The sequence below is a fragment of the Lactuca sativa genome, chromosome 3, assembly GCF_002870075.4.
Source record: "Lactuca sativa cultivar Salinas chromosome 3, Lsat_Salinas_v11, whole genome shotgun sequence".
Classification (NCBI taxonomy): domain Eukaryota; kingdom Viridiplantae; phylum Streptophyta; class Magnoliopsida; order Asterales; family Asteraceae; genus Lactuca; species Lactuca sativa.
The window spans coordinates 71,875,305-71,898,640 of record NC_056625.2 but is presented as its reverse complement, the minus strand read 5'-3'; the positions used below and the strand labels follow the sequence as shown (position 1 = coordinate 71,898,640).

The following is a 23,336-nucleotide window of genomic DNA, read 5'->3' as shown; positions in this document are numbered from 1 at the left end:
AAAAGCCTCAAAACTAACCTAAAAAGATATCTAATCAAATATTAAGCAAGGTTAGAACTTTATACCAGAAATGAAGTAAAGAATCAAGATCTTGAAGGCTCCAATTTGAATCACCACCTTGCACCAAGCTTCTCTTTCTTCCAAGGGCTTCAAACATACCAAAATACACTCTCAAAGGGCTCACAACACTAAAAAAGGCTTTAGGGTTTCAAGATTAGGGTTAGGGACTTTGGAGGCTGGAGATGAGGCCAACACCTTGGACTTAAGGTGTTTAAATAGGGTGCAAAACCCTAAAATTAAGGTTTCCTCCAGAGCGGTCAACTCGACGAGTTGGGACTCCTCAACTCGTCGAGTTGCCTCATGAAACCCAGCGGCTAAAACAATTTCAACACGTTTAGTTGGGGCTTCAAACCCGACGAGTTCTTCAGAAAAAATGCAATACTTTGAATTAAAATCATACCGAAAATAAGGCATTACACTCCGATGTCCACTTGAGCTCATTGACGAATTCATTAGCATACTAATTTCCTATCTTCATTAATCGTTCGTGATTAGTGGGGCTTCGAGTGTACTTTTTTTTGGAAATGAAACATCCCTAACGAGGGTTTTCGGGAAAAATTTCACGTACTGACTAGTTCTAGAACCAATATAGGTGAACCTTCATGGCCACATCAAGATTTGAACACGAGTCAATGTGTTATTATATCTTCCACACGCCTTACCAAGTCACCATAAGTCACAACACAAGTGGTTACTTCAGATACAATTATAAACCCTACGATGGGGAAAATGAAAGGGAGAGACATAATGTTGTAGGGAGAGAGGGATGAAGAAGAAGAAAAGGTGTGAAGAAGAATATGTGATCAAGAGTTAATTTATTTTTTTGTTTATTTTTATCGATTTTTCAAAAATTCAAATAACTAATATATTTATATGGACTCGATATAGACACCCAATCATTCCATTTGACATAGTCGCTTGACTCACCCCCATAACCATTAAAACCTGTAAAATAAAAGGCTCTATCTTTTATTTAATAGTCTTTAGGACCTACACTAAAAAAAGAATAACACAAATGACATCATTGCTGTATGAGAAGTAAATATGACATTAACCAAATTTAATCGACACTAGTTTTTACTTTTTTATGTACATCCGAGTCGCTAAACCAAATCAAGTAATCAGCAATGCATCCGAGTCGACTCACTCAAGATGATCGAGAAAAAACCATATAGGCATATAGCACTGTAGCGATATGAATTGTAGTTGACTAATCTATCTGCTTCTCAATACTCGTTTCCAAGAAATCGTAAAATCGGGCGCCAACATTCACAAGTCAAAAGATATGAAGAAATTGTTCCCCAATCGGATATTGTTTAGTTTTACCATCTCTATTGTCTGTTTTTTCTCCACCATGTTCGCCGATTCCGCTGAAGACTCGCTACTCGGATCAGCTCGCGTGGTTTTTCAGGTTTAATTCCTCCAAATCACACAAACACATCGTTTTGCTTGCAATTTCTTATCAAAAGTGTGAATCTTGGTCAATGCTTACTTGATAATCATGTATTTGCTTCTGGGTTAGGTTATTTTGCCGTGTCTTGGGTTTAATCCTCAAATGTAGCTCATCTGTTTCAATTTCCCAAATTGGGGATGATCAAAGATACATCTTTTACTAAAGAACTCTAATTGCATAACGGGTGAATCGGATCTTTAACCAGTTTTTACTTCGTTAATCGCGTATTGGCATCTGGTTTAGGGTTTATCTTAAGATTTTTTTGGGTTAAATTCACAACTACAATTTTTTTTTTAATAAATGCTACACTATTCACTCTTTTATTTTCGACCTTTTGCCAAAGACATGATCTTTGATCACTTGATTACTTGAAACATGTGCTAACTTCTGGTTTAGTGTTGTTCTCTCATACTTTTAGGTTTCATTAAGAAAAGTTAATCCATTTTTCAGTCTAGGAGAGTGCCTATGAGTTTATGATCTAATGATTACTTTTTCCTGAATGCAATTTGTTGCCATAAAGTTGTGATTTTAAATCTCTATGATTTGAACATGTAAGGCGACTCTCATTTAGGGGTCTTTTGTCATGTTTCTGTTCAACACTGAAATTACCTTCTATTTGCAATTTAATTCCAGAATTACAATTTTTATTTTTTACCCAACAGTATCATATATATTTTATTAGGGTTGAATACAAATTTCATGTTTGATTGTGAAAAGAAACCGAGTGATTGATCAACTATGTGACTAAAACTGCTGATTGTGAAGTGAACTAGAGCAATTAATTGAAAAGAATTTGCAATAAAAGAAAAAGGTGATCACTTTCGGTTTCAGGTTTGATTCCAAAACGATATTGTAACAAGTATTTACTCAACATGCGTGTGTTTGGGTGACATAAACATAGTGTTGGAGTGTTGGATCACCTTTGAGGTATACTTTACTCAAGAAGGTCAATGCAATAGTCACTTAGTCAAAGCTGATAGTAATTCAAGTCAAATGCGTTGTTTACTTTGTCTCTGCATTTTGTATTAGTCGGTTACATAAGTGGTTATATTCTAGAAGCCAAGGAAGGGATATAAATAAGAGTGTCTGATGTCATAAAGGCATTCAATCTTTATGTAATTTAATCCGGGAAGATTTGAAGAAATTAATTCTCAATCAGTTTAGTAGTTAAATAAGATTCTTTGGTAATGGAATACAAACGAAAATTTGTACTGTTAGCAACACCTTTGAGTGAGATTGTTAGAACCATAGGTAATTAGGGCAGAGGTTCGTTTATTAGCTCCAAATGGATTACAGAAACCAATGGAAAGAGGAGATGAAAGGAACAAAATAATTCAAAAAGGTACAAATATAAAGCCCTTCTACAATTCTAAAAGAGAGTAGGAGAATTCTAGTGATAGAGAATGTGGGAAAAACAAATTTAGAAAACAAGTTCAAAGACGAATTCAAAAGACTTTCCGACAAAGAATAGCAGCAAAAAGAGCTTAATATCATAATTGTCCAAGAAAGTTTAGAAAACACAAGGTTATGTGTTAGATTTTGGGTTTCGAATATCAATGAAATCGCTTGGATGAATCAAGGATCGTGTATGAGAAACACTTTCCAGAATCTATGATTTCGACCCAATTGCCTAGGGTATCATGATCATCCGATTTGGGCTAATCCAAGATCAAATCGATTTGGAATACATGCCTATTCCAATTCTGAAACACAGAAATATACCTTGCAATCGATGTCTTTTCTTTGCTGAGAGAAGAAAACAGTCTTTGTTATGTTCTTACTTTTCTGCAACTTTCTAGTGTTCTATATATATACATAGAAGATGATGGTTTTAAGGGTGAAAATTGCTCCCACTTAATGGACACAAAGTTTGGGTCATTTGGCAGGAAATATTCGGCTTGTCCCTTGGACCGCCAGGGGCTCTACCCCTTGAAACCCTACCACGGGCGCTGTTGCCGGACCACTGTGTTCCCAAGTCCATTTAAGTCATTTGAGTGTGCACCTCCATTGTCGAAATATAACTAAAAGGTACATGACTTGTCTCAAATAGAATCCTGACAACACTAAAACAACACTAAAATATGGATGACACTAAAATCATCAACATTATGAAGATGTAGAAAAAGAGAAAGATGAAGTGAAATCGTCTAATGTAATCAAGAAAGAAAAAATTGAGGTTACTTCAGTAATTGGTTTTACTACACCTAGAACAATGATGTTAGAGGGCTTTATGGGATCATCAAAGGTTGTAGTATTGATAGATTGTGGGGCATCTCACAATTTTATCTCAAATGCATTGGTTTGTAAAGCTAATTTGAATTTGAGTCCAAACGAAAGGTGTAGTGTGTCTATGGGAGTAGGCGAAGAAGTAGGAGCTCGAGGAATTTGTAAAAAGTCAAAGTATGGATGCAGTGGATTAAAATAATAGAGGATTTTCTACCTTACTCTTAACAAATTCCGTTATAATCCTTGATATACAATGGCTGACCTAATTAGGTCCAATGGAGGTGAATTGGCAAACTCAAACAATGAGTTTGAATGACAAGGGGAACAAGTCAAATGGCAAGGAAATATGTCTTTGAGGCGTTCTTTAGTATCTCTCAAAGCTATATCAAGACAATAAAACAAGAAAAACAAGGTGTGCGATCGAATTGGATTGTTTAGAAGAGATGAAGACCCATTAACATACCCACTTATGCAAAGGACATTTATGAAATACTAAAGACCTTTGAAGGAGTTCTCAAGAACCCAGAGGGATTATAATATAAACCAAATTGGAACTTCTTATTGAAAACAAAACATGGGATAGGGTTCATGACTTTCTAGACACATGGTATCCCCTTAACCCAAAAAAGGCGTATAATTTCTAGACGCCCATCTAACCCACCTTCCCCTTATTTTTTCTTATCTAGACTTGAACTAGCAAATTATTGTGAATTAAGCAACTACTTAAGATATGGTAATAGTAATTAAATAAGGTAATGATATTACTTTCCCTTTAACTACTAAAAATTAACAAAATAGCCCATGTACTTTCTTTCCTTTGCGTCATTAGAAAGCCTACCCTTATCTCCAACCTTCCTGTTGACTTGGGTGTCTCATGAAAGAACGTATAGAACCAGTTAACATTCGACCATATAGATATCCACCGTTCCAAAAGGATGAGATATAAAAGTTGGTTAAAGAGATGCTAGAAGCCTACATAATAAAACAAAGGGGTCGTTTAATAGTTGCTGACTAAGTTAGAGCTTGTTTGATACCATGTAGACTAGTCCGAATTTCGGACTCGGTCCGAAACCGAGTGTTTGTTTTGCATGTTGTCATTGGACTCGGTCCAAAATTTGGATTCGTTCCTCACAAATGCTTCAGTCGGATAGATCCGATCCGACTGGAAAAAGGGTGGGATTCAGTCCTCAAATTTGTGTCTATTTTGCCCTATTAGAAGAAACACAAGAAGAAGAACAACGCAACTCCTTTTGTCGTTTCTTCCTAATCGTTGTCTTCTTCCTCAGGTATGTTCCCTTGCTCCCATTTCTTTCACTCCCAAGTATTGTTGTGTACATGTTCTCAAATATCATCAATTCAAAATTGTAAAACCCAAAATCCATTGCTGTGTAAAACCCAAAATCCATTGCTGTGTAAAACTTGAAATCCACTGCTGTGTGAAACTCAAATCTTGTTTTGATGAAATCAGCCTTTAAATTTGTGTTATGCTTATGAAATCAAACCTTATGTGTATGTTAATAAAATAGAATATTGCTTCAACAAATTGATTGCTTTTATCATTCTTATGTCTATGAAACCAACCCTTATGTGTGATGTGTGTATGTGTATAAAATCAGCCCTTATGTGTATATATGTGTATGGTTATGAAATCAGCCCTTATTTTGTTTATGTGTGTTATAGATTTTATGTTTAGACATGACAAAAAAGAGAAGTAAAGCTAGTTGGTTTTCAAATGTTGTGAATAAATGTTTTCTAAAAGCATGTATACAAGAAATAACAACTAACAGTTGGGTGGGTAGTTGCTGAAAAACTGAAAATCGAACATGAATTTGTAGTTGAAAAAAAAATGAAACATATCGTTATGACTACTTGAAAAACAAGTATGCAGTTTGGTTGAAGTTCAATAACACAACTGAGAATCCTTATAACCCTAAAACAAATACGTTTCACATGATAAAGGAAGAATGGCAAAAGGAGGCGAAAATAGTCTTTTATTTTAAAACACATGATAATTTTGTTAATAATTTTTTCAAACAATGAACAAGATGGTTGACAAATTAAAGAAGTGTGTCTCTCCCTTTCCCAGATCTATGCACCCAATTATTTGACGGGGCTACCTTGACCGGTTGTGACAGTTGAGGACCATCTTCGACACTCCCTCATCATACCGAAATGTTTACTACATATGATTTTGAGAATATTGAGATAGAAGATCCAACACTTCATATAGATATCCTAACCTTAGCCTCAACAGTATCCCTACCTACAAGTGTCTCACTTGCAAGTGAAGAATCCTCTGGTGGTCAAAAAACAAGAGAGGAAAACGAAATGCAGCCAAAGATACACTAGATGATGGCTTAAGAGAAGTTGGCAAGAAAATTTAAACATAAAAATTCAACTAGTACCACAAGAGTATAAGGAAAACTAAAAATTCACCTTCTTTATCCATAAGTGACCTATTAAATGTTAAATAGAAATTACACATTACAATCCTAAACATAAAAATCTATAACATGAACCTTAACATAAATCCATAACATATAACAATAGTAAACATCATACATGACAATCTTAAACATAAAAATCCATAACATGAACCATAACATAAATCCAAAAAGATTCTAACCCATACTAAAATCAACCAAGTAATCCAAACTTCTTTGCTGTGTGCCACGACTTACAAGTCGATGGCTTGAAGCGTAACCAAAATTTCCGATTACCAACATTTTAAGTGAATAACATAAGAGCAGTAGTGTATTTCGGATCAAATTCTCCCTATTCCAAGCCTTATAACTTCTTCATACATTCGTCCATCTCTTTGTCAAGATTATTTGCTTGTACGAATGACAATTTCCTTTCTAACTTCTCTTAAGTCATCATATAGTGTCCTTGGGTGCATTTTGTTTTCCTCCTTTGTTTTTTGACCGATCAGAGGATTCTTCACTTGCAGGTGAGACTTGTAAGTGGGGATACCGTTGAGGTTGAGGCTGAGACATCCATCTAAGGTGTTGTGTCTTCATTCTCACTATCCTCAAAATCATGTGTAGTAAACACTTCGGTGGGATGAGAGAGTGTCGGAGATGGTCCCCAACTATCGTAACCGGTCGAGGTCGCCCCGTCAAATAATTAGGTGCATATATTTGGGAAAGGGAGGGGCATATGATAAGCCCCCACATTTCGGTTATCTTTTTGGCCAGGGGTAGAATGGTCTTTTATGGTATTATGGTTGCTATTGGCTGTTTTGTTAGTGGGAAGAGCACCTGAGTATGTTGGCTGTGATTCCCTTTTGTCTTGTCTCTAGTAATAGTATATATAGTCCTTTGTTTTAGAGAGTCAGTAGCTAAGAATTAATTTGTATAGAACTTTGTTCTTTTGGAGAGCCCCTTTCCTCTCGAATGACTGAGAATTATCTTAATATTATCAAGTAATTTTGTTAGTATGTCGGGAGTATACGATAGATTCAACAGGGGTCTATCAAATGGTATCAGAGTAGTTGATGCTGGGGAAAGAATGATAGCAAATGAACAACAACAACAACAACAATCTTTGTGGATTCAACAACAAGCAAAGGACCAGGAAGAGCTGAGGATTATCCGAACAAAGTTGCTAGAGATGGTGAAGATAATGGAGATGCATCGGCAGAACCAGATCAAGAGAGAGGAAGAGACAGAAGCTGAGATAGCAAACATGAAAAAGGCCAAGTGGAGACAGATTTATTACTCAACCTTGAAGGAGAAGAAAGCGGTCAATGAGGAGGAAGAAGAATCCTTGGAAGAGTCTGAGCCGGAATTGGAGCCCAACACGACACCACAACTTCCATTGTCTCTGCTGACGACTCCACCAACACCATTGCCGTCATTTCCATCACCACCTCTGTTGGAACAGGAATTATTGAAGGAAGGAACGATGGGATTCATTTTGAACCCGAAAGAATTGCACAAGAAGCGGAACATGCCGCCGCTGGCGTCTCCACCGTCAACACCACCAAGACCACAACCGTCGTCTCCACAATCTCTAGGGTCCAAGTACAGCAGCGGGGCAGCGATTTTGAATACAAGAGGCGTAAATCGATATGATAGAAAGATGGAGGTGCACATGTTCGATAGCTACAGACCACCGCCGCCGACGCCACCACCACCACTGTCGGGAATTCAATCAATGAGGAAAGGAACGATTGATTCAATGCCGGACCAGGCGGGAATGAACCTGTTGTTGCGATGGGTGTTTTCACAAGACGGAATGCGAACGGAATGCCAACTGCGTTACTGGGAGATAACAGTTCCGTTGAAATTAGGTCATTACCGATATGGGCTGAAAAAAAATATATGGGCTGAAATTAGAATGTTGAGAATGGGGCTTCACAAATTAGGTCATACGACGGCCTCAACTATGAATGACGAACGTAAATTAAGCCCAAAAGAAAGTAAATTGGCGGTAACTAATTCAGCCCTACAACTGGAGACAAGCTATTTCTCTATGTTGGCACCTGCGACACAGTTACCAGCAGCAGCTTCAGACTCTCGAAAGATTTTTGAATCTATCACGACTCTCCATTACCAATGGTGTTTTTATAGGGAGCTATTAAAGTTACTTGGTGAGTCGGGGTTGAAAGATGCAGGTAGTTGTGGTATTAGTCCTAAATACCCAACTAAACAGGAAGGGCAGTTGTCCCCCCAGCCATCATGGCATTCTATCTTATGTTGTTTGGGACTTAGCCGTCAATTGGAGGGTTTCATAAGAGATGTTGCTTTTTACCCTACTATGTGGAGTACACCAGGTCTGGTTCCTTTACAACTTTACCCTCTTACGGATAAGAGAACAAAGCATGTTGTTTCCATAGGAGAAAACCATAGAATTGTAGATATTCCTGTTAGCAACTGCCTCAACAACATATCCAAGTTTTATGTCGTTACGAAGATTAATTCAGCAACACATAATCGCCATTTGTCATGTGTGTATGCAAGCAACAGGGGCATTGGTAAGGATGAAGGGTTAGTTGAAGTCGTTGCTGCTCAACAAATCCTTAAAAACCCAAATGAGTTCCTGGATACCATTAATGAAGTAGGGTGGAATTTAGAGCTACATGAAGAGAAGAATGTTCTGGAGTACCAACTCCTTGCTGGAAATCATGTATACCTTATGAATTATAGGAGATTTATTCAAACTCGAAGGGAAACTAATGCTGACACATCTGTTCTGATCCTACCAACGCATGAAAAACATGCAATTGGATTTGGGTTAACGGTGATTGATGAAGAAAGAGATAAAGAAATACTTGATAATGTTAGCAAGGGAAAATATGTTGTTATCAAAGATTTGATGTTAAGGTGGCTGCAAGATAAGTTTCCTCGGACAAATGGAAGTGGAAGTGAAGCAAATCTTGGACTTGAAGCTGAACTAGCAAGTCTAGGTAGCAAGGGCTTTAATGCATTAGTTACTTTTGGTGGGGTTAGCTTGTACATCACCTTGAATCCTTATGAGAATGGTTTGGAGGTTATGAAAAAAGGTGAGTATGCACAGGTCATTAGTGAAGTCCCACATAAATTCAAGAATGTTTTTGAGGTGATGAAGACACCAAGGGAGGGTCTCAGTTTTCAATACCATTACTTCCCCTCAGGTGTGATGAGTAATACAAATGGGAAGGCTGATGAAGTTGTCAAAATGATCCTAGAAGAATTGGAGCCAATGGGTGTAGTAGAGCTAGTGGAGGAAGTGATTGTAGGGCATGCCACCAAACAAGGATTCGAACTTGGAGAGACGGAAGGAGAACAACAGCAACAGGAGTCTCTTAAGAAGAAGTTTGCGGAAATTTCAATATATTCTTTTAAGTTATTGATGTTACATGTGCAGTTTGAGTTGCTTCGGGTTTACCTTTCATTTTGGCAGCCACATTTGAATAGGAATACAAGGGCGGCCCATTTTTTCCTTCACCTTGAGGACAAGGTGAAAGTTTGGGCGGCCGGTATTGATAAGCCCCCACATTTCGATTATCTTTTTGGCCAGGGGTAGAATGGTCTTTTATGGTATTATGGTTGCTATTGGCTGTTTTGTTAGTGGGAAGAGCACCTGAGTATGTTGGCTGTGATTCCCTTTTGTCTTGTCTCTAGTAATAGTATATATAGTCCTTTGTTTTAGAGAGTCAGTATCTAAGAATTAATTTGTAAAGAACTTTGTTCTTTTGGAGAGCCCCTTTCCTCTCGAATGACTGGGAATTATCTTAATATTATCAAGTAATTTTGTTAGTATGTCGGGAGTATACGATAGATTCAACAGGGGTTTATCAGCATACTTCTTAATTTGTCAACCATCATGTTTAACTGCTTGAAAAAATTATTAATATTATCAAACTTTTAAAACAAAATAATCATGTGTTTTAAAATAAAAGAATATATTTGCCTCCGTTTGCCATTCTTCTTCTGTTATATGAAACGTGTTTGTTTTAGAATTATAAAAATTCCCAGTTTTGTTTTTGAACTTCAACCAAACTGCATATTTGCTTTTCAAGTAGTAATAATGACATTTTATTTGTTTTTTTTCAACTACAAAGTCATGTTCGTTTTTCGGCTTTTCAGCAACTACATTCCATGAGGTTCCTTTCAGGCCACTACCCTCCGACCGTTAGTTGCTAGTTCATGTATACATGCTTCAAGAAAACATTTGTTCACAACATCCGAAAACCAACTAGCTCTACTTCTCTCTTTTTGCAATGTCTAAACATAAAATTCATAACACACATACACAACATAAATGACTGATTTCATAAACATACACACATCAGACATAAGGACTTAAGGGCTGATTTCATACACATCACACATAAGAGCTAATTTCATACAAATAAGAATGATAAAAGCAATCAACTTGTTGAAACAATATTTTATTTTATTAACATACACATAAGGTTTGACTTCATAAACATACATACAACTTTAAAGGTTGATTTCATCACAACAAGATTCAAGTTTTACACAACAATGAATTTCGAGTTTTAAGGGCTGATTTTGAGTTTTACAATTGGATTGGATGAATTTTGAGAACATGTACACAACAATAGTCGAAGAAGAAAGCAAATAGGACAAAGGAACATACCTAAGGAAGAAGACAATGAGAACGAAGTAAACATCAATTAGGAAGAAACGGTGAGAGGAGCTGCCTTGTTCTTCTGACAGGGCAAAATTGGCACAAAATTTTGAGGACCGAATACTACCATTTTTCCAGTCGGATTGGATCTGAAGCATTTGTGAGGGCCGAGTCCCAATTTTGGACAGAATCCAATGACACCATGCAAAACAAACATTCGGTTTTGGACTAAATCGGAAAATGGACCCAGTCCACATGGCATCAAACAGACCCTAAAAGTCCTTTCTCAAGTCCAATTATATTGGTTACGAAGGATGAAAGTTTGCGGTTTTTTATTGACTACCGAGCTCTAAATAAAGATACCATTCTCGATAAATCTCCAATTCCAGTCATCGATGAACTTCTAGACAAATTATTTGGAGCAAATACTTTTCAAAATTGGATTTGAAATTGGGAAATCACCAACTTTGAATTAAGAGAGTGAATGTGCTCAAAATGGCTTTTCGTACTCAAGAAGGTCACTATAAATTTTAAGTAATGCCGTTGGGACATACAAATTTATGTTGGTTTTCTTTGATGACATCTTGGTTTATAGGAAAACAAAAGATCATGGGGAGCATTTTAGGAAAGTATTACAAATCTTGTTAAAAAGTTGATTGTATGCAAAAAAAAGAAGAGATTCGGTATTTCAGGCTCATTGTGAAGCTCATCATTTTAGAAAATGGAGTCGAGCAACAAAACAAGGTGTTTCTAGACTTAAGGAACAAAAGCTTATTGTTGTGTTGACATTCAAAACAAAAATAAAAGCAACCTTGGATTAAAGTTAACTTGATTAAACTTTCTGTCAAAATTCACTTTGAACCATATAAACCGTGATCATATATTATTATTGATTATTGATGTGGATTTATGTCAAAATTTGAAATGTAGACAAATTATGGGGACATTGAATTTGGTTTCTACCCTAGTGTGGCTCCTCAAACAGTGGAACACATTTACAAACTTGTTCGTTTGGGATGCTATAATACAAATCACTTCTTTCGGGTAACCTCTCAAATCTAAAAAAACATTTTTTTAAGTTAAATCAATTAACTATTTTCATACGGGTAATAAAAATTTGAAAAAAAAAAACAGGTGGATAAGGGATTTGTTGCACAAGTGGCTGATGTTAGTAATGGTAGAACAGCTCCTATGAATGAAGAACAAAGAACCGAAGCTGACAAAACCATTAAAGGTGAATTCAGTGATGTTAAACATGTAAGAGGAATTCTTTCTATGGGGAGGTAATTAGTAATTAGTTAATTACAATTATGCCCTTTACTTTTTATTATTTGCACCTTTAAAGGAATAATGTAGCTACTTGAATTATTTTTTAGGTATTCAGATCCGAATAGTGCTCAATCATCGTTTTCAATGCTTCTTGGAGATGCTCCACACCTTGATCATGAGGTTTGACTGTTGTTGACTTTCTTTGAATTGATGCAAATGAAAATTTTGGAAAAATTTATTAACTTTTTTGGTAAATATCTTTGCTTAGTATGCGATTTTTGGTAAAGTTACTAAAGGTGATGAGACACTAAAGAAGCTTGAGGAATTACCCACTCGACGTGAAGGAATATTTGTAATGGTATAATTTTTTTTTTCCCATTTTTGTAACACCAAATTTAGACCATAAAATATATAATCCTTCATTCTTTCATAATTCATATATATTATAATTTTTATATTTTTCTCGTCGTTTAGCCAACTGAGCGCATCACAATTCTGTCAACATACTACTATGGTGAGTACTTATGTCTTGTGTATATTTTTCTTTTCCTTTTATTTCAAATATAAAAGCAACAAATATTATGTAATTTGTAAGTTAAAACTGATATTTTTCTTATTTGTATTTTTTGTTGGTAATTTTGAAAAATATGATTCTAGGGAAATAAAAAGATTGTAGTAAAAGTATTTCTCAAAATGTCCTAAACGAATCCCAAAATTTCTTTTTTTGAATATTGTATGAAAATGGCAATATTTCCAATTTTTTGAAAGTTTGGAATCTAAAATTAAATATCTAACTTAATATATTATCCATCAAGTGTTAGTTATTTTTATTTTTATTTTATTTGATGATTTAGTTTTTTGTTTAATTGATAGATACAGAGATGGAGAATTGTCAACAGGATAAAACCGTGTTGAAGAGGAGACTTGCTGCTTCTGCTGTTGAGATTGAAAGACAGGTAATTAATTTAATTTCCTTTTTAAGTAATTATTTAACATTAGTAGTTATTTTTATGAAAAAAAGATAAAAATAGCCATTTTTCTTTTTTGACTTTTTCAACAAATAATTAAACTACCAATTTTGCAATGGGCCCACTGCAAAATCACTATTTACTGACTGCAAAATTAAATTGCCCCCGTTATTTAAGGCATTTTTTTAGATTTATTTTCATTTTTACACAGTTTTTTTTTCCGAAAGTCTCTCTCAACCTAACACTCCATTATTTTAGGCATTTTTTCTGCGACAAATGGTTTTTGAAGATCCCCACAAAAAAAAAAAAATTAAAAAAAAGTTTTTTTTTTTGATAAAAAGTTATGATTTTTGCAGTAAGTTGAACAATTTCACAGTATATGTCAGGAATAAAAATTTTGCAGTATACATAATATTTTTTAGTTTTGTAATATGTTTTTAGTGGGGACCATACAAAAAGAAAATTTTGCAGTAAATAGTGATGTGGCAGTGGGGGTGGGGAGTGGGGCCATTGCGAAATTGGTGGTTATTTGTGGAAAAAGTAAAAAATAAAGAAACTTTTACAGGGAAGTGGCTATTTTTGTCTTTTTCATCTTTCTAAAAATTATAATATTCAATAAGCGTATATCACACACCTTATAGGCTTATATTTAACTAGACCCAACTTGCTGAGATTTATACACGACTTTCAATCAATGTTTTAAAAACCGGTTTTTTAGTTGAACCGGTATGGTGACCGGTTCCCGGTTCAACCGGTTCGACCGCCGGGTGAACCGGTTTCTATATTTTTCATATTTTTTTTTTAATTTTCCTACATATACATACATATAGAAATTATGAATTTGATGTTTACAAGTTCAAACACTAAAAATACACATAAAAATAAGTTGTAGATGAATCCAAATACATTAAAATAACACATAACCATAAGTTTTAGTGTTTTACATCAATCCATATACGTCAAAAAAAAAGTATAATACCGAAACGAAATATAGTTTTTGATGAATACAAACACATCAAATGAATTTATAACATTTACTATATGTTTTTATTTAGAGAAAACTAAATAGATTTGAAAAAAATCACCAAAGTTTATTATGTAAATGGTTTTTTTTCACGTGTTTTTATTCGGTTTAACCGGTTCAACCGGTTTTTTTCTAAAAATCGGCCGGTTCAATCCGATTCAGAAATCAATGTAAAACCGGTGATAGTTGAACCGCTCCCTCTCCCGGTTCCCGGTCCAACCGGTTCGACCGGCCGGTTCAAACCGGTTTTTAAAACATTGCTTTCAATTTGTATTGAAGTTAGTTTTGTCCTTCCCTACTCACCCTCCACATCATATTTTCTCTCTCTCCTCTCTCTTCTATTTTTATTTCCAATCCTTCTTTATCTTTTCCAACCCACATAATTTTTAATTTTTGAATAAACACAAATTAATAAAAATCATACAAAACTAATTTACAAAATATTAAAAACATACAAAACTAATTCACAAACTAATTTAAAAACATAAAAAATTATTTTGGTACAAGTCTTAAAGCAAGAAGTACAAGTACTCAATGCATGAGGGAGTAATTGGTTGAAGCGGGTTCTTAAAGCCGCTGACGTGCGTTACTACCTCCACCCGCTTGACCCGCCTGCTTGACGGTACCACAAACCGGCAGTAATGCCCTAACCTATCGGCGTTCCGCTTTACTTTTATATTGATTTTTAAATGTTAAAATTGATACAAAATATATATCCAAACATATTTTCTAATTTTCTAAAACGGATAATGACTTAAAAGGGTAATATATTTTTCGATTTGTACACATTTGGTCAATGAGTTTTTTTTTTCGTCTGCATTTATCCCTTCAACTTGTTAAACTGTACACATCCAGTCCTTATGACCGGATACTTTAGGTTAGCCGGTAAAAATGACTTAATAGGGTAATATATTTTTCACTTTGTACACATTTAATCCTTAATATTTTGTACACATTTAGTCCTTAGTATTTTTTTGTTGTAAAATAAGTCCTTTTTGTTTTTTGTACTCATTCAGTACTTATGAATGATTTCTTTAGGTTTTTCTCACGACATCTTACGTGGGACAATCACTAATGAGGTGTTCGGGGCTTTTGATGCTTATGTCCATCGCGATCTCGACTACTTAGTTGCTTAGGTCATATGTTCTGAATGTCATAACTTCTTCATACGATCTTGCATTTTAACGATCTTTATATTCATGTGCTCGTATTTTAGTCTACTACAACTTTCGTTTAGATTACTCCCGTTAAAAAGTAATATATTTTTACTTACGATCTTTATATCCATAAGTTTTTTATGAATGTATGTATGGATGTTTTTTTTTATAAAACGGTAAGTAAAAATATATTACGTTTTAACGGGAGTAATCTTAACAAAAGCTGTAGTAGACTCAAAAACCGAACACGTGGATATAAAGATCATTAAAATTTGATATCGTATGAAGAAGTTACGACGTTTAGAACACAAGACCTAAGCCAAACCACAAGACCTACACAACCAAACAGTCGAGATCGCGATAGACATAAACATCAACAACCCCAAACCTCTCATCAATGCTTGTCCCGCATAAGATATCGTAAGAAAAACCTAAAAAATTCATTTATAAGTATTGAATGAGTACAAAAACAAAAATGACTTATTTTGAAACAAAAAAATATTAAGGACTAAATGTATACAAAATGAGAAATATATTATACTATTAAGTCATTTTTCCCGATTAACCTAGAGCAACCGGTCATAAGGACTGACAGTTTAACAAGTTGAAGGGTTAAATGTAGACAAAAAAAAAACTCAGTGACAAATGTGTACAAATCGAAAAATATATTACTCTTTTAAGTCATTATCCCTTTCTAAAATGAAACTCAATTAGTTTTAACAAAATACATTTTCTAAATTTTCTATTGAAAACTAAAAATGAAAACTCCATTCCTTTTCTGAAAACTTTTCCAAGAAAACTGAACTATTTTTGACAACCAAATGTATCCTAAGATTTTCGCCTTATCTTCCCAAAATAACTTCAATGTGTGACTTAGGGACAAATATACATTGTCTCTAAGGCATGCATGTATGTACTTTTGAAAAAAAATTGTAGTATATAAAATAAATTCATATTTTAGTGCATTCCCTAAAAAAATGTATATCTTATATACACTTTTTGTCATAAATTTGTATCTTAGTATGCCTTCACACTCATTCATTTGATTATTACTCAAATATCTAAATACTATTATGATATCGCAAAACATACGAGTTTCTTTTAGACCAAATCAATGCCATTAGTTCATTTGTGGTGATGATAATATAGTATACACTGCAATTATCATGACACATCCTAGAAAAGGTGCTCAATTTTCATGGAATAATGCAAAGGAACATTTCATATTTGCAATATCTTTCTTTTTTGGCGCCTTCTTTGATCACTATTTCATTATCGGGCCATTTTCATACAGATATTTGCTAATTAATATTGATTTGGGTCCACATGATTCTCTTATTTTGTCATTAGTAGTTATTGCATACAACCAACTTCAAACATTTCCTTACCACTACACTCCCAATAAAAAAAAAAAGAATTGAGATTATTTTCTTTTGTTGTTAACAGAGGATGAAGTGTTTCCCATGACCAAAAAGGACATAGGTATGAAGTAACAACAATTCTTGGGTACCCATGTTATTTTAAGCTTATTATTATATAAAAGTAAGGACCTGAATCTCTTTATTTTTGCAGAAACGAAAAAAAAAAAGAAAAAGATTTGTCGAATTACATGGAAACATGTAATGGTCAATGTGGGCCTAATTTCATTGACCTTCAAAGACAACCCAACCATGCTTATGATAGACATACCCATGTGCATATCACATGCTTAAGGTAAATAGGATACACTAGAAACTTTATGATGATGGCTACATGATTTCGCAGACACATGTGGATTGAGTTTGTTTGTTATGCTAATGGACAAGAGTGAGGGTGACTGTTGTTGACGCTTTTATCTTGTCAATGTCATTGAATTTCTTCAATTCTGGTATAATGGTTTTATCACAAAGAAATTTTTTGACAAATGTCTGCTCCTGGGGTTGTAACATGACCTTTCCTTCTAGATTGGTCAAATCTTCACAAATAAGCATATAGAGTTGTCTTGTGTGGTAAAAGATTTGACCTTACTTTCTCAAGATTGTGAAAATGTTATAATATTGCATTTGCTTGGTATCCTAGGAGTGATGTAATGGTTCCTAGGGTAAATGCTACCATAGGAGCCGCTATCAACTCAAGGGGTTAAGGAACATGGAGGAGGTAGATCATAGTGTTTCATAACAAGAAAGATGATATACAATCTTGAATTTGAGATCTCACTTATGGATTCCATGAGTGTTTGGTTTTTATATTCGGGTTTCGAGTTGGGTTAATCAGGTTTTTTTGTTTGTCGGACATTTGACTGATAATTGAACTTAACTACAATCTAGTTATTCGGGTATATGGGTTTGGGTTGTTATATCTTAAATTTACCTGAAAATTATGTTTTTAATTAACACTTTAAAGATTGATATTCCAACTACTATTATGCTAAAAAGATAGTAATGCAATATTATCATGCTTACCACCACCATAACAAAAATAGTGCCATATCCATTCTTGCCACCTACAATCAAGTTTAAACACCATAAAAGTGTGTTCAGCCTTACAAAAAAATAATCCAAAATCAGCATGTATCTAGTTCCACATGAGTTAATCTTCTTGCACCTTCATATTGTCATCACATGTTGGTATCTAATCTGAGCTCTGTTTAGATGCACCAACTTATCCGAATTCGATATAAAAGTTATATATTATAAATATTAAAAAAGTAAAAATATAACATATCCAAACATTAAAATATTTATTGATAAACAACTATCTTTATCAATTTATTATATTGTTTCTCAATCTTCTTCACACTCGGGATTATCATTTGTACTACCTGAAGTCGATCTTGGGCGTAAATTAAACTTTCAAAAGTTTTAAGAGTCAAAAAATTGCTAAATGGATCCAAGCCCCATCCATTGGTGCCAAAAACCGATTTTGAAGCCACGGTTGAGACGAGAATGACTAACAAATGTCGAGTCATTATGGATAAAATCGAGAATTTAGGATTATTTACTTTCCACCATTCTAAATTACTAAATATTAGAGAATCATCTCCAAATAGAATCATGTTCTCGTGATGTTCGTGGTAATTTTGCAACAAAGTACATGGTAATTTCATAACATTTTCTCGTAGGAATAGGTAACGATTGGACTTCTTCTTTCAGTTTCAGTTTCTGGTTGTTTTTCTTCACTTGTAAACAAGTTAAACAAATCTCGACATATCTTCCAACATCTCTTTTCATTTCGGTCCACCAATACATCTTCTTCAAATTTAACTACATTTTTGTGCTACTGGGATGTACCGTATAACACATAAAATAAGTATCATCAAGTAATAATTTTTGCGCCTCGCCATGTCTTGGATCCATGTGTCTGATAAATGTTTTTATACCTTGGAAATTCTCAACTAGTTGGTTAATATAGCTAACCATATCTTCACATTTCAAATTCTCTAATCTCTCAGCTATTTTTTGATATATTCTCTAATCAAATATGGCCGTCGGCTAACGATTTCCATCCGTGAGGAAGTAATTTGGATTGGTTTCTCCTTTCGACTTAAGGCATCAACAACAAAATTAGCGTTTTCTGGATGATAATGAATCTTACAATCATAATATTTGAGTAATTCCATCCACCTCTGTCGACGAATATTCAACTCTTTTTGATTGAACAAATGTTTTAAACTCTTGTGGTCCGTAAAAATCTAAAATTTTACCCAGAAAACTACTGCATAGAGCTCTAAATCATGAACGTGATATGACTGTTTTAATTGTCTTGATGCATAGGCAATTACTTGACCTCTCCGCATTAAGACACATCCAAGGCCGACTCGTGAAGCATCAATATAAACAACGAAGTTATCTTCTCCCTATGGTAAAGTTAATATCGGAGCTTGACACAATGTCTCTTTTAATTGTTGGAATACTAGTTGTTGAGCATCTATCCATATAAACTTCTCATTTTTCTTTGTTAGCTTTGTCAACGACGCTGCAATCGAAGAACAACCTTCTACGAACCGTCGATAATAACCCATCAATCCATGAAAACTACGGATTTCTGATGGGTTTTCAGAGGATCCCATTTCATTATTTCCTGGATCTTCGTAGGATCTACTTGTACCCACTCTTTACTAATATCATGTCCCAAAAATTGGACATCTTGGAGCCAAAATTCACACTTAAAGAATTTAGCAAATAATCTCTCCTTTTACAACATCTCTAAAATTTGTCGCAAATGCTCTCGATGCTCTTTCCGACTTCTTTAGTATATCATAATATCATCTATAAATACGATTATGAATTTGTTTAAAAACGAAAAAAAAACTCTATTCATTAAGTCCATAAATGTTGCAGGTGCGTTCGTTAGACCAAACGACATTACCAGAAATTCGTAATGACCATACCGGGTTCGAAAAACGGTTTTTAGAATATCTGACTCCTTCACTTTCAGTTGGTGATATCCCCATCTTAAATCAATTTTTTGAAAAGAACGAAACACCTTGGATTCGATCAAATAAATCATCTATACATAGTGACAGATAACGATTATTTACCTTGAAACTGTTTAGCTCTCGGTAATCAATACACAGACGCATGGTGCCCTCTTTTTTCTTAACAAACAAAATAGGCGCACCCCATGGCGACGAACTAGGACGTATGAAACCTCTATCTATAAACTCTTGTAACTGATTATGAAGTTCTTTCATTTTTGATGACATTTATCGATAAGGTACTCGAGCTATCGGACATTATCCAGGAATCAAATCGATAAAAAAAACTCTACTTTTCGATCAGGTGGCAATCCCGACAATTATTTCGGAAATACTTTAGGATATTCTATCACTAACATCATTTATATCTCAATTCTTTGTTATCAGTTGCGACACATAAGCAATGAAAACCACACCTCCATTCTGAATATCATTTCTAGCTCGTGCCATATAAATTATTGGGATATTCTCAAATCGTCTTTATCCTCGTATAGTTATCTTGGATCCACTCGGGGGCTCAATAACAAGTAATTTATCATCATAAATAATTCGGGCCTTGTTAGCCGCCAACCAATCCATCCCCACGATAACTTCAAACTCTTTGGTAGTTATCGATTTCAAATTGTTGGGATAAATATTCCCGTCAATTTCAAATCGACAATCTAAATATTGATTTTTAACTAAGATCCAACTTCCATCCATCATCTTTACTACAATACATTCGTTTAACGGGGATAATGGTAAATTTAGTTTTTTAGCAAACTGACTAGACACAAATGAAAATGTTGCACCCGAATCAAATACAACATATACGGGGAGTGAGTTTAAAGAAAAGGTACCTAACACAACATCGGGGTTGTTTGTAGCTTCTTCGGTAGTCATCTGGAAAGCTCATCCTCTCGTAACAATGCTCATTTCATCATTCTTCTTCATATCTATGGGTTGTCCTCGATCGCTTTGCCCAACATTTCTCGGGACATCAACCTTCACCTTCGAACAATTCGCATAAAAGTGAACACTTTCTCCACAATTAAAGCATAGTGGTTTACTCACCGAATAATTTCTGGCTGTGTGTCAAGATTTACCACACTAAAAACATTCTGACGGGATAAAAATACTATCACAAACTCCCCCGTGTCTTTTGCGACACCTTTCGCACCATTTATCATCATCTCTTCTTGATTCAGTGAAATATGATTTTCTAGACACTTTTCCTCTTTTCGAGGATCCTTCAGTCATGCTTTCCCAATGACATTTTTTCTCCTCTTTTTTCTCTATCTCCAACCCTTTCGCTCTCTTAATCTTGACGTCTTAGTTCTATCTCACGATATCTTGTAGAATCTACCACCTGACGGAAAGTGGTATACTTGGAATCTTGTATATATTCACATATCTGGGTCGTCAATCCCCACTGGTATTTGTCAATCTTTCTTACTTTAGTATCGATGAAGTGTCTTCTAAATCAGGCTTTATCATTAAATTCAACGTTGTGTTCTTGAACTGATTTCATTCCTTGCATGAATTGGGAGAATTCTTGTTCTAACTGTTGTACTATAGTCTGAAAACAGTTTTCTTCACAAAGTTTTACTTTAAATTGCTCTCAGGTCAACATGGCCACCACGACAGGCGCTACAATGTACCTAACGAATCAAACAAGGTCTAATGTTAGTCTATACACTAAATCCAACAATCTTGACCAAAATTCAATGATCAAGGTCAAAGTAAATGATCAACAAAATATACACCTGACCCTCACTTTATAACCATCTTATTGTCACGTCGTGAGAACGTACCCGACCTAATTCCAACCCGACCATGCTCGAACCCAGCCAGTTCAGTCACAGACAACCCAAACAGTAGACAACACAATGTGAACCCTCCTTGGTCACGTCATGAAACACTTTTGGACAATAAAAAATAACTGAGGAGACCACCACCATCATATCGTGTCACTCTCCATGCCACGTTGTGACCACCGGCTGAAGGAAAATTCTTGTGGATTGTGTCCTTAATCCCTTAAGCCTTCAACTCTAACTTTTCATAAAGCTTCAAATAGCTCCTAAGGATCATAAAAATGTCAAATTTATGGACATGCATGACCTATGCATTTCCTTAACCCAAACTAGGTCAAAAGGCAAGAATATGACCTAAAAATCATGAAAAGCTCCCAAAATATGCAACCACATTCCAGATTTGAAAGCTATAAGGCTCAAGGGACCTTAATGAGCCATAAAGTTCCAAACTTTATCTAATTCCAACATACAAACTCTTCTAATGGAGAAAAACATACAAATAAAGCTAGATTTGCAAGGGAGGATTCATAAAGGTAGAAGCTTTAAGTCTTACAAATGGTCCAAAGAGCGATTCAAAGGGTGGAGTAAAGTCGCTTTCTTGATGTTTGCTCCAAAACCATCTTCTTCTTCTTCAAAGTGTACCAAAACTCCAAGAATAATCTCAAAAATTGAGTGGAGGGGGTTAGGGTTTTCTCAAAGCTCTAGAGGGTGATAGAGGTTGGAAATGAAACCCTAAATATGATATTAAGGTTTTAAATACGAAGGAAACCCTAAAAGATCATGGGTTTGGGATGCAACCCTTTTACGTCGTGACATTGCTCTGGGTACACATTCTAAATTTGGCTTTTCACGTCGTGACCAAGCTATGGTCACGTTGTGACACATGAGTTTTCCCAAAAATATACCATTGACTCATTTATGCGCTACACTGATCCGATCTAGAAAACGGTTGTTACAACTCTCCCCCACTTAAATTAGATTTCATCCTCAAAATCATTCCTTACAAATTTACCTTACTAAACTAGCTGTCTATATCTGAAACATCCTGAATTCAAAATAGAACTGAGAAATCATCTCATATAGATGATTGCCTTCTAACATTGCTACTGAAACCCAATCTTAGAAGAAATCTCATAACCTGACAAAGAAACGAACTTTAACACTCCTCCTTTAACCCACAAGGAGAGAAAATCCATCTACCCTTCCTAAAATATGAAAACTCTATACCATGCCTAACTTCTAGACAGACAAAACCATTTAAACCACATCTATTATGACCCTAATCCGCATTCCAAACCGACCAAAACCCATCCATCCCTGAATTATCTCACTGATAATTGGAAAAAAGAATCCGTAACCATTTGCCGATGCTGACTACCTTGCATCCGATTAACAAAAGCGACATCCAATACAAGTCGAAACCATTGGTGCTATACCAACATATACATCACACCCTGCTAACCATTGTTCACATATTCGATTTATCTGAGATCCCCCTGATTCCGTGCTATCCTACTAATAACTGGAATACAAAATTCCCAACTGATGGCTGAAGCTGACAACCTCACACACGGTAGCATCAAAAGACCCAAACCAAGGGTCTAACTAACAAAGGATATCCTAGATTGACCATTAACATGGCTCCAACGATATACTTCATAACTTGGGAACCCATCAGTGTAACTATAGTAGCCATGCCCTAAAAACCGAAAATCATCCGCTTGACATAATTACCCTTAGTCCCCTTGACATACTTACTGCTGAAACATGCATAATGAAATCTTAGAACATCCCGATCCTGGATCCTAAAAATTTTCAATACATAATTCCTGCCCAAAAGACTTCGTGTA

The 23,336-nt window shown here is 35.0% G+C and overlaps 1 protein-coding gene across 3 annotated transcripts; it reads left to right on the top strand.

The window, feature by feature from the left end:
• The first annotated feature begins 1,211 nt into the window (after positions 1-1,211).
• Positions 1,212-17,099, top strand: LOC111891129 (peptidyl-prolyl cis-trans isomerase CYP23). Of its 3 annotated transcripts, XM_023887213.3 has the most exons (9): positions 1,223-1,471; positions 11,750-11,863; positions 11,954-12,102; positions 12,196-12,268; positions 12,357-12,446; positions 12,563-12,602; positions 12,962-13,044; positions 16,684-16,719; positions 16,810-17,099. In XM_023887213.3, the coding sequence occupies exons 1-8, from the start codon at positions 1,346-1,348 to the stop codon at positions 16,702-16,704; spliced, it is 696 nt and encodes a 231-aa protein (XP_023742981.1). In that variant the 5' UTR covers positions 1,223-1,345; the 3' UTR covers positions 16,705-16,719; positions 16,810-17,099. The 3 variants fall into 3 exon arrangements, with proteins under 3 accessions (XP_023742980.1, XP_023742981.1, XP_052625266.1); XM_023887212.3 differs by lacking the exon at positions 16,810-17,099 and having other exon boundaries at positions 1,212-1,471; positions 15,119-16,719; XM_052769306.1 differs by lacking the exons at positions 11,750-11,863; positions 11,954-12,102; positions 12,196-12,268; ... (3 more) ...; positions 16,684-16,719; positions 16,810-17,099 and adding an exon at positions 3,400-9,984 and having other exon boundaries at positions 1,334-1,471.
• Positions 17,100-23,336: the final 6,237 nt, after the last annotated feature.

What these genes read in the sequence shown, in the direction of transcription:
- LOC111891129 (XM_052769306.1), top strand. Translation starts at nt 7,178, where the DNA reads ATGTCGGGAGTATACGATAGATTCAACAGGGGTCTATCAAATGGTATC.